Source organism: Polyodon spathula, chromosome 4 (genome assembly GCF_017654505.1).
Source record: "Polyodon spathula isolate WHYD16114869_AA chromosome 4, ASM1765450v1, whole genome shotgun sequence".
In the NCBI taxonomy this organism is placed as follows: domain Eukaryota; kingdom Metazoa; phylum Chordata; class Actinopteri; order Acipenseriformes; family Polyodontidae; genus Polyodon; species Polyodon spathula.
Window position 1 is genome coordinate 34,609,287 of NC_054537.1, and position 18,040 is coordinate 34,627,326.

At 36.4% G+C, this 18,040-nt stretch overlaps 1 protein-coding gene across 1 annotated transcript in view; it reads left to right on the forward strand.

Annotated features, from left to right (window-relative positions):
- Positions 1–18,040, forward strand: part of LOC121314460 (piezo-type mechanosensitive ion channel component 2-like) — a 211,410-nt gene that overhangs the window by 79,453 nt on the left and 113,917 nt on the right. Inside the window, exon 4 of the mRNA XM_041247759.1 lies at positions 17,068–17,110. Coding sequence (XP_041103693.1) covers positions 17,068–17,110 — 43 coding nt within the window. The remainder of the gene's footprint in view (positions 1–17,067; positions 17,111–18,040) is intronic.

Sequence of the window (18,040 nt, forward strand, 5' to 3'; positions counted from 1 at the left end):
GAGGTCTTACTAATGCATTGTACAGTTTTAACATTACTTCCCTTGATTTAAATTCAAAACTTTTCACAATGTATCCGAGCATCTTGTTAGCCTTTTTTATAGCTTCCCCACATTGTCTAGATGAAGACATTTCTGAGTCAACAAAAACGCCTAGGTCTTTTTCATAGATTCCTTCTCCAATTTCAGTATCTCCCATATGATATTTATAATGTACATTTTTATTTCCTGCGTGCAGTACCTTACACTTTTCTCTATTAAATGTCATTTGCCATGTGTCTGCCCAGTTCTGAATCTTGTCTAGATCATTTTGAATGACCTTTGCTGCTGCAACAGTGTTTGCCACTCCTCCTATTTTTGTGTCGTCTGCAAATTTAACAAGTTTGCTTACTATACCAGAATCTAAATCATTAATGTAGATTAGGAATAGCAGAGGACCTAATACTGATCCCTGTGGTACACCACTGGTTACCACACTCCATTCTGAGGTTTTTCCTCTAACAAGTACTTTCTGTTTTCTACATGTTAACCACTCCCTAATCCATGTACATGTGTTTCCTTGAATCCCAACTGCGTTCAGTTTTAGAATTAATCTTTTGTGCAGGACTTTGTCAAAAGCTTTCTGGAAATCTAAATAAACCATGTCATATGCTTTGCAATTATCCATTATCGATGTTGCATCCTCAAAAAAATCAAGCAAGTTAGTTAGACACAATCTCCCTTTCCTAAAACCATGTTGATTGTCTCCCAGGACCTTGTTACCATATAGGTAATTTTCCATTTTGGATCTTATTATAGTTTCCATAAGTTTGCATATAATAGAAGTCAGGCTTACTGGTATGTAGTTACCTGGTTCAGTTTTGTTTCCCTTTTTGTGAATTGGTATTACGTTTGCAATTTTCCAGTCTGTCGGTACCACCCCTGTGTCAAGAGACTGCTGCATGATCTTGGTTAGCGGTTTGTAAATTACTTCTTTCATTTCTTTGAGTACTACTGGGAGGATCTCATTAGGCCCAGGGGATTTGTTTATTTTAAGAGCTCCTAGTCCCATTTTGCCTTCTATCCTGACAAGTGCCCCAGTTCCTGCCGATGAGAAACATCCCCATAACATGATGCTGCCACCACCATGCTTCACAGTAGGGATGGTGTTCTTTGGGTGATGCGCTGTGTTGGGTTTGCGCCAAACATAATGCTTTGCATTTAGGCCAAAAAGTTCCATTTTAGTTTCGTCAGACAACAAAACTTTTTGCCACATGGCTACAGAATCTCCCAAGTGTTTTTTTGCATACTTGAAACGGGATTCAAAGTGGGCTTAATGAGTAATGGTTTCCTTCTTGCCACCCTACCATACAGGCCAGATTTGTGGAGTGCTTGGGACATTGTTGTCACATGCACACTTTGACCAGTCTTGGCCATAAAAGCCTGTAGCTCTTGCAAAGTTGCCACTGGCCTCTTGGTAGCCTCTCTGATCAGTCTTCTTGCTCAGTCATCCAGTTTGGAGGGACAGCCTGATCTAGGCAGGGCCTTGGTGGTGCCATACATCTTCCACTTCTTAATAATCGTCTTGACCGTGCTCCAAGGGATATTCAAGGCCTTTGATATTTTTTTATACCCATCCCCTGATCTGTTCCTTTCAACAACTTTGTCCTGGAGCTCTTTTGAAAGCGCCTTGGTGCTCATGATTGAGTCTTTGCTTTGAAATGCACTACCCAGCAGAGGGAACCTACAGGAACTGCTAAATTTGTCCTCAAATCATGTGAATCGCAACAATTTAACACAAGTGGAGGCCACTTTGTTATTTTGAAGGTGATTGGTTACACCTGAGCTAATTTAGGATTGCTGTTACAAGGGGGGTGGACACTTATCCAACCAAGCTATTTCAGTTTTTATTTTTAATTAATTTTCTAGAATATTTTTTTCACTTGGAAGTTGTGGACTAGGATGTGTAGGTAAAGCATAACCCCCCCCCCCCCCATATATATTATAAACAGGCTTGGCAGTAGTTCAGGTTTATGCCCCTTTAAAAACGTGACCCAGAGATAAAAACTTTGATTTTAGCACTTTTTTTCAAAATACAAACAAACAAACAAACAAAACAAAACCCTAGCTCTCATTAAGCATTCACTACCCATATCCAGGTCCTTGTTAAATATGCTGGACAGCTACGCTTTTTACCTGACATATAACACCAAAACAAAAAACTAATAAGATTTTTTTTTTATAAAATCAAACGTAGGTTTTAAACACACCTTTACAACTTCCAGTCAGGCTCTTCACTCAACAGCAGCAGCCCAGACCTGACTGACTGATTCCCTTTTATATCCTGCACCTAGCTCTAATTTTTAATAATTGCCAGTTGCAGGTGATAATTAACAATTAAATAAAATAAAAGCAATTACCTTGGCAGGGAGGCTTTTACTGTGTCCCTGCCATACAACAAAACATTTTTATATTGTAGGCCCCCTGTCCTGCTACATGCTTTACAATATTTATATAATAGAAATATATAATTTTTAGAAATATTTTATTGCAAAAATAAATTACAAGGAACAGATGTGTACAGTTATTTCTTTCAGCAACTTTTTAGCAAAACTCCAAAAATGCTAATTCAAAAGTATTCATACCCTGACAAGGAAATTTTAATTAATAGCTAGTTGAGGCACTTTTAGCAACAATAGCCTGTTTTAAACTATTAGGCTATTTGTCAGTAAGCTGTTGGCATGATTTTTTAGTTTTTGACCATTCTTCATGCAAAATTGTTCCAGTTCATTCAAGTTCCGAGGACCTCTTCTGCACAGCCTTCTTCAACTCATACCGAAGAGTCTAAATTGGATTTAGAGGTGGACTTTGTCTAGGTCATTCCAGAACCTTGATTTTATTCTTCTTTAGCCATTCTGAAGTAGATTTTGATGTGTGCTTTGGATCATAGTTGTGTTGGAACGTCCAGTTGCACTTTAAACCAAGTTTTGTAGCAAAGGGTTTCAGATAATTTGCCAATACTTTTTGGTATGCCATGGAATGGATTTTACTATGTATTGGAACTAAATTTCCTGCGCCATTAGAGGAAAAACAGCCCCATAGAAAGATATTACCACCTCCAATCTTGACAGTAGTAATGACTATCAGCGTGACCAGAGTTTCATCACTCCACAAAACCTTTGACTAGAACTCATATCCATCATTAAAATGACATTTTGCAAATTTTAAGTGATTGTTCTTGTGACATTTTCCTAAGAATGTCTTTTTCCTTGGCCTGCAACTATTGATACCTTCACCATGCAATATTCGACCTATGGTTGAAATGGAAACCGCAGTCTCACTAGCAGCCAGTTCACTTTGAATATCTTTGGCAGTCAATCTCGGATTGTTATTAACCTTCCTCACAATTCTTCTACTTGTGCTTAGTGAAAGAACCTTCTTTCCAGACCGAGGGAGCGTTGTGACAGTACCATGAGTCTTGTATTTCTTGATAATAGAAACAATACTGGAAAATTGGGATACTCAAATGCTTGGAAATCTTCTTGTATCCTTCTCCAGCTTTATACTGATTGGTAATGACATGTTAGTAATGGCAGCAATCATCCTATGCCTAACCCTTTTCTACTCTCTAAGAATGTTTACTTACAATCCAGCATTTTCTAGACTTTTCTAGAATTAGATTCTGCATTATCATATTGAAATTTCTAGCACCTTGTAGACAATACTATTTAGTGGGAGCAGCGCTTGGCCGGTGTTTGTTTTATTAGCTGTTTTTCCACCATATTTAGATTTTGCCTTTTTTGTTTAAATTTTCATTAACACTGATGTGTATTTCCTCCCACACTAGGGCTACCATAGCTGGTACCCTAGTGGTGGCCCCCACCTACTGCAACTGTGTGTTAATTGTTTAATAAAACCTGGACGCCTGAGAGGCGCTTCAAAGTCAACCTCTGTGTCTCTTTCGTCTCTCTCAGCAAATACCCACACAGTAACAGAACACCCCTGTTACAAACTCTATCAGTGATAAACCAGGCATTGGTTTTTTTTTTTGTTCTGTTTGTGCTGACATTTTTAAGTCGTGTCTTTCTGCGACATAGGAGGTCAGCTCAGAGCCAAAAAAGACATCTCTTTCTCTGCCCATTGGCAAGAAATAAATCTGTTCCTGTGGAAGTGTTTTCGCCACGATGTGACTAGTGGAACAGGCAAAGAAATCAGCACTACTCTGAAGCAGCAAGCTGTGCTGATGGGGCAGTTTGAGCAAGTGCAGGACATGAGGAATGAAGAATTGTGGAATCAGATGGTTCCATCACACCAGACATAACAGATAAGAAGTAGTGTTTCAATAAATGTGTGCGGAGAAGTATATGTAATTTTTACATTTGATATTTGTTCATTTCCAAAAGTGGTGCAAAAACTTCCTAGGAATCTTGAAAACTTAAGTAGTGTACAATATTTATGCAGCCTTTCCATATGTTTGTGTTCCAAGTCTGTTTGTCAGACTCCTCCAGCCTCTCATGCTGTTGATGCTGCTAATGTACAGTAGTTAATAACACTGCAGGCTTTCTATTAAACTAAAATATGTTTTTTTCACGGTGTGCACGTTGTGCGCAGTGTTTTCACAGCGAATTTGTCATGTCGCCCCAGTAAAAATTGCGTTGCATCTGATGTGTGAAGGCCTTTAGGGTGATGAATAGGGTACAATATTCAGAAATTAGTTTATTTTGACAAGCACATTTAGGCTCTCATTTCAGAATGAGAGTACTGTGAGTTCAGTAAACACCGTGGGGGTTGAAGAATTACTGTTTTTCCTGTTCTTTTGACAGCTTTTGCCACGAATTACAGATGTGCCTGTTCAAGACAAAAAGCACTCACAACTCCTTGCAGTGCTATGCTTTTTTATTCTCCAGAGCTGTTTTGCCATTCCATTTAGGAACATACATTTGTGTAAAGAGTTTAGTCTGTGTTTGCTTTTATAGATGTGAGCCCTAAGATTAAAATGCTCTTGTTGCTAAGAATTGAGGCATCTTTCCTGAATCTCGTGAGATTTCTAAAATGAAATGAGCAGTATTTCAGAACGCATTGGCAGATCTTTTTTTTTTTTAAACTCATACTGTTAGGTGTATTTAACATTCTCAAGACCCCTGTATATTTGCTTCAGGACTTTACTACCTATTTAATTTAGAATTCATATTGGGGGGGAAAAAAGCAAAGCTCTGAAGAACTGAGATGTTGAAAGGGAGACTTTTTCTATAAAACCAACTATAATTAATTATTACTACAAAATGTTAAAAAAAAAACTTTGCAATACATTGTTAAAGCATTACAGAGTAAGAAGTTATTTTAAAAATAGATTTTTGTTTTTACCTAAATAATTTTATTCTTTTAATTTGTAACTGGAAGCTGTGTCCCCCAGGTTAAATGAAGTGCTTTAAGATCCTAGATTCTTTTGACATCACCACTGTCTCTGCAAACATCTCAGTTATTCATTCACAGCTTTGGAGGAATGATCCATTATTGAGATGCTTTTTTCCAGTATGAATATTGAATTAAATAGGTAGTAAAGCAACCAAAAGGCCCTGCTCTCATATTAATATTGATTGCAAAGAGCAGGGAAAGCATATTGTAAATTATGTAAGTCTTTCCTTGCCCAGTAACTACAGCCATCCCATAAAATATTAACCTTAAAACATCACCGGATAATTATATATGGTGTGGCCATTAATTTTGATACAATTAGGAAATATAGTGGGCACATCATGAGGAAGTGTTATGTAAAGGAGCAGGCCCGTGGGATGTGCCACATGATTACCCAATGGGGTAATTACAATTACCCAATAGGGTAGAACATTATAATAAGGTCGAATAATAAACACTTTTATTTTATTTATTTATTATTTTATTTATTTTATTTATTTGGTTGTGACCAGACCATGTACAATTAAAAACATTCATGATCAAACAAGCGATGCATTGTACACCCGATTTAGCCAAAGCTAATTTTCATTGGTAGTCCCAAAAATGAAATAAAACAAAACATATAAAAAATACAATAAAGAAATCAACAGTGTGGGGGACTAATAAAACAACAATAAAATACAATTAAAAATACTCCAATAACAATAAAAAAGAAACAATTAAAAATAACAGTAAAAAACAAATGGAGGGGACTAGACGTGGTCACAGAGCTGGCCCTGTATGAACTAGTTTTTCACTTCTGGTATACTTTTCATAAAGCTGTTTGCTCAAACTTAGTGTGCTGTCGAGACACTATACAGTCTCCTCTTGTGGTTGATCGAGTGACTCGAACAGCTTTTACCGAGCAGGGCTGAACAAATTCTCTTACGGGTGGAGGGGCCAGTTCATTTAGAGACTTAAAAATCAGACATGCATTGGAAAAATGTATAAAATTATCAAAACTTAACATGTTATATTTCTTAAGAATGTGACAGTGATGATATTTTACTGGCTTTTTTGTCTAGAACTTTCAAACTGCTTTTGTAGAGAGTGAAGTGGTTTTAACATGGTTGACCCAGCCTGTGACCATATAGTTATACAGTAGGACATATGGGATAATGTCATAGTGTGCAAACACATCTTAGCAGTAGTAGTAGGTAAATAATTTCGAATGTATCTAAAATTGGACAGGTTAAATTTCACAGTTTTGATTACTTTGTTAATGTGTTTCAATGTGTGAATCAAGTATAATACCTAAATACTTAAGTTCCGAGACAGTGCAAATCATCTCCCCCTTAACAAAAATGGGGAACTGATTCCACATTATATTTTGTCTAATAGAAAAACACATTCCCACTGTTTTACTCACATTCAAACTCAAGCAAGAGTGATCAAGCCACTTTGACGTTTTGAGGCAGATTCTCTTCACGGTCACCAGCCTTGAACACTGGAATAACTAATGCAGACTTCCAAGCACTCAGAAATATCCCCTGTTTTATAGATAAATTACATAGATGGGTTATAGGACTAATCAATATATCTCTATGTTTCTTTAAAAAAGTGGTATCTAAACCATAAACATCCTTAGCTTTTGAGTTTTTTAGAGAATCAGGTAGTTCATATACATTTATCTCTGAGATTTCAGTAATGTTTAAAATGGGGTGACTGTTATTAACTGAACAGACATTCAAATTTCTTGTACCAAATTTCTGAGCCAAATCCTGCACTGAATTTATGAAAAGAGTATTAAACGTGGAGCCGATAATCTTGTTGTCAGTTATCAAGCTGCTTTGTAACTTCAATTCAATTTCACTTTTATATGTAAGTGGGCTGAGGCCCAATGCCCCGTCCACACTCCTGAAGTCCCCACACCGTTCCAGCCTGCGCCCCAGCCATGGTTGGAGGCGTCTGGAAGATGGGACCCATGGTTATCCCCTGATGAAGGTTGGAGGGGATCCTCCACCAGCGCAGGGTTCTCCTGCAGGACTGGGATATCACCAGCCTGCAATGCCTGCTGGTATCACTTCCCCCACCATCACGAGCAGAGGAGCTGGAGCTGCCTCTGCCTCCATCACCATCAGGAGGAGGAGCAGGAGCTGCCTCTCCCTGCACCAGAAGGACCAGGAAGAGAAGCTGGTGGTCCTCAGCAGCCCTTGCACAGGAAAAGAACTGCCCGGCCACAGTGGCCGAGAAGAGGGCCAACACCCGCACCCCAGCTTGTCCTGACTCCCTGCCTCGCTTCGCCCAAGGATGCCTGTCTCGCTTCGCCCAAGGATGCCTGCTATCAAAATGCAAAGCATGCAGCATATTGTGAACAACAGAAGTTTGAAGTACATTAGGAAATCCAGCAGGATAGACATGACAAAAAACGCACCCCTTGGAGATCATTTCACCAGTTTGCTCACAGCAGCTACATCTATATTCACCATTCTGGAAGACAGACAATGCAACAGAGTCACATGTATCACTGGAAACACTCTGCTCACCACATTATTCTGAGTAAATGTTTTTTTTCCAAACAAACCCTTCATTGCCTAATTTTACAGTTTAATCAACAGATTGTCTTAAGAATATATCTATGCTTGGCTTAGAACTGCCCAACCACAAAGAAGCTAAAAAATGTGTTTCCTACGCAAATCTGTGGAGATTTCATTCATATGAAATTGAATTGGCCAAACAGAATAAAGCGAGTCAGTGAGAAGACATTCTTGTCAAATAAAAAAAAAAAATGTACTAGATTTTCAAAACATAATCCATTGCAAACATCATTACTGCATTTGTATGATGAGATTGTTGCCAATTTATGATGACTTTGGCTGCATTAGTGAATTGTAAAAAAATCCTGAAGCTGGCTTTCTATAGGTTGAGTCACCAGTTTCCATATGATCATGAAGTTGTAAGTTTGAATTACAATCGGACAGCTAGTAGAAGATGGATCTGTTCTACAGTACACAAGACATTCTTTGCAATAAAAGTGAATACCGAGAATATTTTTATAATATGTAAAATGCTTAGACAATTGGATAAGTTGGAAATACATCAGGGAATATGAGCTCAATTAATTTGAAAAGATCAGCTGTAGCCTCCTTAGTCAAGCCGTGTTGCAATATGAGTGTATTTATCAACATAACCCACTGAGCCTTTGTAACAGTTGTAAAGTGCCTTTAAAGCTGCCTTATCTTACATTACTGGAACTGTTTCCTATTTCGCATCTGCTGGCTCGTCTATTTTTGATTTTACTGTTACAGGGAGCTGTTCTTTCAGCACCAAGAAACGGTGCTTGGGTAATTGAAAATTAGTAGGGTATTGTTTTGGTCCGGAAGCATTACAATTATTGTTTTTTTAAACAGGGAAACTGCTATAATGATGAATCTTTTTGATATGTGCAGCATGGAGAGGAAGAAATAATTTGATGTAGGTTTTGTGAAAGTCTGTTATTTCATGGTTAAAATATAAACACAATGGGTGATTTGCTTCATAAATTGCAATAATACTTTGTTTTTAAATCACTTAGAAATATGTTTCCATTTGATTTCAAATGTAATTAGAATTCTATGTATAATGTGATTACTGAAATTAAAATGCTTATAAAAAATTATAAAATTGCAGTATAAGTGTAATACAATTGTGTTTATATGGAATTGCTATTTGATTTATAATATATTTAGAAATATATCAATAATGCGATCAAAATGAAATAAAAGTGCAATGACATGCTAATAAAATGACAGTATAAGTGTGTTGCCATTTTGTTTATATTGTACAGTATTAATATTTGATTGATAATGTATTTTGAAGTATATATTACTGAAATAAAAATGCATTGACATGCTGATAAAATTGCCATATAAGTGTGTTGACATCTTGTTTATATAGTATTAATTTTTTATTTATAATATATTTTGAAGTATATTAATATTGCCATTACTGAAATTAAAATACATTGCTAATAAAATTGCAATGCAAGTGTGATACTAGTTTGTTTACATTTGATTTATAATATATTTTGAAATATAATAATAATGTGATAATGATATGGTCTAAGGATGTATTTTAAGATAATATCAATTGCAGTTAAAACATCTACATTTCCAGTAGGGTGGTAGTTCTTAGACATGAGATCCCAGACTACAGCTCTCTTAAAGGCAAACTGACAATCGTTCTATGTGGTCAGAAGCATCTGATGAAAGGAAAAAAAAATCTGTTGCAGAGATCATGACACCTGCAAGGCGCTAATCAATATGGACAATAAAAACGACATTGAATACAGGGAGAGAGAAAGATGTATGGACCAGTGTTACATAGGACAGATTTCTACTTAGTACAGCACTCTTGGATCTCTCTTGATGTATGTAGACTGTCACCTAACACAGTGAAACATAAGAGTTGTGTGCTAAAATAATAAGAGTACCAGTCTCAAAAGCATCTTGTGATGTATAAAACATGGCTTTGTCTGTTGACTTTCATTGTATTTACGCCATACTTTGAACATTCGAAAGTTAATGAAATGTAACATTTGAAACATTTTGAACCAGTTGCAAGTCATATGCTTTCACGTAGGTTCTTTAATAATATGACTGTGAAATGGGAAATGGATCAAGATATTTTCATGGATGTTTATGCAGGACATACTGTGCGTATGCGAGACACATGATTTAGCCTTTGTTTTTTTCTCACAATACACTATTACGTCAGTCTCAGAGTGTCACTTCTGCTTATAACCTTTTTTTTTTTAATGAATGGAACCATGCAGCAGTGATCCAGCTTTTGGGAGATTAAAATTTAACAGATTATCAGAACTGTTGCCAGGTGATGCACGTGCATGTTTGGGAGAATTACTTGTGTGAATCAGGTTTGTGGCCGAGAAACACGGCCAAAGAGGGGGATAGGGTAAATCTCATTTACTCGTGTAAATGACAAAAAAACACGGGAAAACCACACCCATTTTCACATGGAAACTTGCATTTCATGCTGTGTTTCCAAGATGGCAGAAAGTGAGTGGTTTTATGGTTAGCGGTGTATTTCACCTTAATGATAATGTGGGCAGTTTTTTTTTTTATTATTCTTTTTTGCTGTGTGTCTGTCCTGAACTATAGTTATAGTATTAAAGCAGCTGTTTGAGAATACCTTTGCTGTAAAAACTACGCTGAAGTTAAACATGAAAAGCAAGTGAGCTGCTGTCTGTAACTAAATTAACTAACATTCTTTTTTGATCCCAGCTATGCCTGAACACATTACAACAGCTTAGATTCACTCGTGTGCCAGTTCTCTGCGCATGGAAACCACATTTTCCCAAAAGTTTCCATGCATGTATTTTTTTTAGCTCGAGACATTTGCTCGAGAAAACTGTCTCATACAAAATGTTTCTTCGGGTATCCATTTGCTCCGTTTATTTTACACGAGAAAACACGGTTTTCACCTGACGTCATGCAAATGAACGGGAAAGGTGGGGGTTGATATGTAAATTAGCTATGCGAGTATACACCACAGGAAAACAGCTTTTATTTTGTGTTTGTGGGAGACAGGGCTGTGACGGGCAACATTGAAATTCCTACCGAATTGAGTTAATCAGCTCGAGAAGTGTTTGATTAATTTCATACATCAGGATTAGCATCCTTGATAGATGTTTAGAGTTAGTTTGGTTAAAAATGTTTTGTTTTTTAAATAAATAAAATCATGGACTCAGGACTGTTTTGTTTCCAATGAATTTTTAAGAAGTGGTCTATGGATTTTGTCATAGTGGATGAACAGATCGATTATTACACTGGTAAAAAAAAAAAGAAGTGTTAGTTTGCACTGCTGTGGTATTTTACACGTGTTTATGAAACAGCAGCTACAATACCAGTCTTTTACATTAGTACAATTTACTTTTTAGTATTACTGTACGTTTGTGCATTTCAACTACATTGATGATTTTATTTTGACAAACAACTGGGATTTTATTGTGTAAGTATAGGTGGTTAAAGGGTTTATGGTGCTATGTGTTCTCTGTGAAATATTTTGCTGTTTTGTTAAGCACATTAGTGAACAACCCTTTTTTATCTAAAAATAATGAAAAGTATTTAACAGTAAGTTTTAAGCTTAGAAGCAAGATCTCTATATCAAATATCAACTTAAATGCTACAACATTTCCTTTTATATTGTTAAGGTATCTGGAAAAAAACTATCAGGGAGTTTTGCTACCATCAGTAAAATTATAAATAAATGGTTAAATGCATTATTTTATTTTGTGGTATCCATTAGTGTACATCCAACCCAATTGAGCATAGGTAAAAGGGCCTCTGTATGATCAATCACAAAACCTGCTTATAAATAGGCCAATGAATTGTGAATTATGTATGACCACATTATTGTTCATCTCAGTTTTGTATTTTTAATTGAAATGTTCTTTTCTTTTTACTTGTAGGTTTCTGCTCCTGTAAAATGAATCTGTTTCTAACCAAATCTCAAATTGTCAGAACTAATGACATGGCATGTCAAAGACTCAGCTCGACTCGAGTCTTACCCCCGGTGACTCGAGTCCCAATTTGTGTGACTCGATTACATCACTGGTGTGCGCTATGGGAGGGGGGGCTCATTATGGAAAAGGTCACCCAAGTCAAACAGCCACTATTACGTGTTACACTTCACTACGACTACAAATAAATACAGTAAATAAATACTATTACTGCACGATGCCATGAAACACCCACACAGCACTAATTCCTCCAAGTGCCACACTACACTATACGCTTGTTTTTCAAATATGTTTTCTTATTAACGTACTGAATTAGCAACCCTTATTTCTGAGCTACAAGTTCAAATGAATACAATAAATACAGTGCGCAGGACCACAGGGAGTGCAATAAACAAATATTGACACACACCCCAAACTAATGTAAAGTAACAAATTACACATAATGCTTACTTTTAACTGACAATCCTGCACAGTAGAACCTCATTTATCCACACGCCATTCATCCGTGACTTCAGTTATCCGCGGCTCCCTGATGAGTTTTATCTCTGAAATACAGTATATTATTGCCAATGTACATAATGCCCGCTGTGCACACACACACACACACACACACACACACATGAAGATGTATGTGTCAGTCTAAAAACCTGTGTGCAAACATCAAGACAGCAGTGCAACACATGCGAGGATTCATTTTTTGGTATGAACAGCAGAAGGATGCTGATTTTGTAAAATTAGTTCTCCTTAAGCAGTTACTTAAAACCCAGCAAATATATTTTGCAACACTGAAACAAAAGACTATTATGGACTTTCTCAAGGTTCAAAAGAATGACTTGCAGCAGTGAATTTTTAAAAAAAAGCTAGTACAAAAAAAAAAAAAAACAAAAAAAAAAACTGTTCGGTCAGTACGTATTTTGTTGAAATGTAAGAAAAGTTACAATTACACAGCAGGCTTGTTTCTTTAGTTTAAAATAAAAAAATAAATAATCCAATTGTATTTTTTTGTTTGAAATCCCAGAAAACTAGCAACACTTAACTACCATTATTTAATATTAATGCGTGGAAAAAATTAGCAATAATACCTTTGTGATATTCCTAGCTGCTAGACATACACAACTTAGTTTACAGGAAAATTGAGAGCTCTGACAGGCTGAATAGCTTATTCCCATCATAAAATGTCTTATGAGCTTGTAGTGTTGCAGTATTTTTATTTTTTTTTATTTATTTGTTTATTTATTTATTTATTTAGGGAAACAGGATTGGATGTGTATCGCATTTTGAAAAGATTTTGATAGGAGTAATGCTGTCAAAGTAAACTAATTTTAAAACATTCTGCTGTCTTTGTGATATATTGTATTGCGTACATTTTCAATAAATGCTCATTTGTTTACATTACTAGTTTTTGTATTGTATTCATGCATTCTAGTCACATGCAACGACACCTCATTTATCTACGGATTTGTATGCCTCCCCTATATATGCATAAGCTCTCGTAAATGTTTTGTTTTTCTATTAGTTACCAAATCCTCTGCAAATTACCAGGTGCATTTACTTGCATAAATCAATAAACAAATAAATAAATGACACTAAACAATTTGCGATGTAATATGACTCCGCCCTCAAAATGCACAGATTTGAAAATGTCACATAAAGAAACAAGGACCCTACAAAGGGGTTGCTGATGGGGGGATGGGGGGGGGGGGGGGGGGGGGGGGGGGGGGGGGGGGGGACATTCCCCCGCCCCTCTAAACATTTCCAGAACTCTAAAAGGTCTTTTATTGTGTATAATCGAAAGCTTGAATAATATCAAATTGCTTAATTGAAATAATTATAGTGTATAAAAAATAGAGACACTCTAGACTTGACGGGGGGGGGGGGGGGTGGTCCCCATTCCCCCCCTCCCCCCTTTGGCGCAGGCCTTGTCTGTTGCTATTTTTGTGATGTAGCTGGTATCCCTAGATACGTGTACTGTTCATATATAAATTGCAGTTGTAAAAAGTTGTCAAAATATAAATGTACTCTACATTTAACTGCTGCTTTCTAAAAGTTTACCATAGTAAATTGTAATGTGTTCCCATGCTTTCTGTATGATTATAGTATGCTTTTACCATAGTGTACCATGCCATGGTTTTTGATATACTTTACCATGCCTCCCTGTTCCTTACTACTTTGCTTGCACTAGATGTTTCTGTACTTTGACCAAACCTTTATAAGGGTGGACTTCAAAATTGAACTTGGAGGCTGGTGACGGTGGAATGACGCTTGTTTTACCACATCGGAACTACAGGAGTCATATTGTGGTCATTCACTGAAAAGTCCTATTTTATCTAAAAAAATGAATCCATCAATGCTGGAAACTAACAAGACACAGTCATTCATTGTGTGTGTCATATTACAGTAAGGTGGAGGACAGAGGGCTGCCAAGGTCCAAATGTTTGTTGTTTCATATCTTGGATACAATCTATATAGCTTTATTAAAAAATCAATAGCTCCATTTCAGGAAATCACCACTAAGACACACACTTTTTTGTTTTTTTAATGCCCAGGGAAAATCATGCCATGTTCCTTGCACGCAGTAAAAAACACTGGAAGAGTTACCCATTCATGTAGTGTTTAAAATGGATGCATTTCAACTATTGGGGAGCTAATAAAAAAAGACGTCCTTAATACATGCTTTTCTCTTTTAATGCCTCTTCCTACAATATGCATACATCATCCTGGTATTTGTACAAACAGACAGGCACTACAAAGGTTTTACAGTCAAACATTAAAGGTTGCACCATTATTGTCACATATTCTGCATAAAAGCTTTGTGTACTATTCATTCTTGTCGCTTCTTTTTGTTTTGGCTGCTCAGTCAAGCGCTGGGTAGCTGAAACGGGAATGACCACTTAGAGCCTGGAGGAAGGGCTGCCCTCAGCCATAGATTCCCTGAGATTTCCTCCTAGAAATTAAAAATATGTGAGTAGGGGGTTTTTCCTTACCTGAATGCTGAACGGTTTGTATTTAGTTCTGCGGGGTGCGTGGTCGGGTTGGAGAGGCGGTACTCTCTCCCCCGGCGCAGTCATGCTCTGGGGGATGGGCCTTATCTCAGCTGCTGATTTTCAATAATTTAAATATTTTCGGGTTAGGTGGCAGAGTACCACTGTGGAGAGTGTTAATTATTTATTATTATTCATTCATGGTTTGGCTGACTCGTCTTTTCGGGGAGAGGTGGCTCAGCCACTTCTTATCTGCGACACTTCAGCCAATTTTATCTCGCCAATTGTGGGGTGCGTTAATTATTTATTATTATTCTCCATTCATGCCCTATCTGAGGCACTGGTATGCATGTATCTGTTCATGTATTTCCAGTCGGCCTCACGCAGGTAGCCATCGGGGCACCTGCGGACGAGACCTCCGGCCAAATTTATCTTTCACTCGGGCCCTGAGTGCCCCCACAGTCATCGGGCCCTGAGTGCCCTTCACAGTCATAAATCATCTGTGTGCAATTACAGTCGCAATCATCATCATTCATTCAGTGCCATTGATTTAAGCGGATTCTCTGTGCTGAATAATAGGATCAGTTCAATTGGGGTTGTTTATGAGTTGCTTCTCACTTTTTGAGATTAAAGACACTGAAATTAGAACTATCCTGCTGTGCAACCTAGTAATGTTAAACAAAGAAACACACTGCTGTTTAGTTCTGGAAATAACTGCAGCTGCAGAGCCACTGGCAATGAAATTTTCTTTCTTTCTGTATTATTTACATTAGGATTATTGGACAAATAGATGAAAAAATGTATACAGTAACAGTGCAGAAGCTACCTGAACTCTGTTTCTATGTCAGTCGGTTTGACACTTGACTACCTAATTTCCTTGCAAATGGACTGACACAGAACCTGAACTTATTGATTTGCCGTCAGATTAAACTATTAAGTAGCATTGACGTTTACTTTGACAATGAAACAAAGTTAAATTCAGCTGAGTATAATTTCCTGTGAAGGAATATAATACCTGGAAGTGTCCTTCTAAACAGCAAAACAATTCAGGAACATTTTAACTACAGCGTCAAGCTAAATCTAGGCCTAGTTAGATTTATTATTTATTATTTCGGGACCAGTAAAGCAATACACGCCGCTGCATTTCTTATCGCCCTTATTATTGACTGTGTTTATGTGTCATCAGACAGTTGGATTTAAAAATAAAATATCATTGCACCTGAATTATCGTTGTCTGTCTGTTCATTAATCACGGCTGCATTCCTACACCTGCACACTGTTAACCACTTTGCCACAGAGAGCTAACTTTGGGCAAGAGCTAAAGGGGGTGTAGAAAAATTGAGGACATTTTCGGACTTCGCTCCAAGTTTTCATATTACTAATTCTAGACGAAGACACACTGCTTATTCTGGAGCTGATGTGTAAACACAAACCATTTTACAAGATTATGATATCCATGTTGCAGTGTTGCCCCAAGAGTCAAATAGAACAGAGGAAATTAAATGGCTAGAACGAGAGACTTGTTAAAGGTAATTCAGACATTTGCCATACCCTATTTTATATTTGCAGTAATTACTAGCATTCACCAAGCAGTTATGAAAGTAGATTCTTGTTACTCCTTGGCTCCTCTGTTTTATATAATGTTGAAAATACATCAAGGGGTTTTAAAACTTCCAGAGGAAACAGATCAGATCTTTGAAAGCTGGTAATGTGTAATGTTGATTTTGTACAACATGCTTTAAAGAAAAAAAAAAACAAGCTTCCTGCTTTTTCGTTCTAGTTCTTTTATTACTTATTTCAACAAAGTACGGTTATATAATTTGAAAATAATAGTGTTTCAATTGGCAGTACATATATATTTAAACATTTTAAGACCACACAAATTATTTAATGCATTGCCTTTCCAATATTGTTATAATTACATGGTTCACATTTTCTACAACAATATTTAGATTTGGTTTTGCTAAATCCCCAAGCTTAAGTTGAGCAATATTATGCATAAATCATCCAAATTACTGTGTTAAATTCTTATAAAGGTATTATATTTATACTATTTTAATTTAGAAATGTTTTAAACATTTTTATAAAATTGTAGTTAAATATGTTGCTTGTGTTGTAAATGCATCTTACATTTTTAAAATCTATATTGAAATTATTTTACTGTATATCTTTTTAATTGCTCTTTTTTATTTTCAATAGGTTTAACATGGGAGAAATCCATTCGGCAAATAGGTTTTGAGAGGTGAGTGCTCTGACTGTTCTGGTATCTAACCACAAATAATGAAAGTTAATATTTGTTGGTTATGTATTACACTGACAACCTGCTGCACCTTTCCATTGTTTTACTAGCAAGCTTTTATGAAGTACTATATTGTATGTATATACAGTTCATTAAATTTGTGTTTCTAGTTAAAACAAATGGAACTTGCTGGTGTTTATTAATCTAGTCAGTGGCAGATCCATTTATATATGAACCAAATCTGTCATTTCACTTTCTTTTAAAGACAAAACTACAAGCAAGAGACTCGCAGAAACTGTTAGAAATGTTGATTTTGTCCTCTTAATGATTCAAACCACAGACTTCACAAATCAATATAATATATTGTTTAATATGTTTAAGACCACACATACAATAATAAGTAGAAAATGACATATCAACACAAGGAAATACTTTTTAGTTGTGTTTGATCTGCTACATTATAAGCTAAATTGAAATTGGTTGATCTGCAGCACAGTTTGATGTCGAAAGGGCATGGATTTCTCCAGGTATAATTTTGCCAAACTCTACATCCTCAGGCAGTATTTCTAGGACGTTGTGTTCTGTAATGTTGATGGTGGTTACCTTGGCCCCATTTCTCTGAAGCATACTGGAAACAGGTATTCCTGCTCTCTAATGACACGGACAAATGCTTAGCTGGAAGCAGGGTTTAAACAGTGTGCCGAGTTATATATTGCACTTACTAATCTTCTGAAGAGATGCAAAAGTAAAGATTTATTGCTTTTCATATGAAGAATAAATAATATGTGTTAGATGGATTTTTGGTTTCAGAATAATATACACTATTTTTTGAGTGTGTGCTCTTTTTAATTGGAAAGAAAGAGAAAAAAACACACTGTCAATTGCTCAAGGCTTGCTAAATAATTACTGTTTGTTTCAGATGAGCTAGAAAAC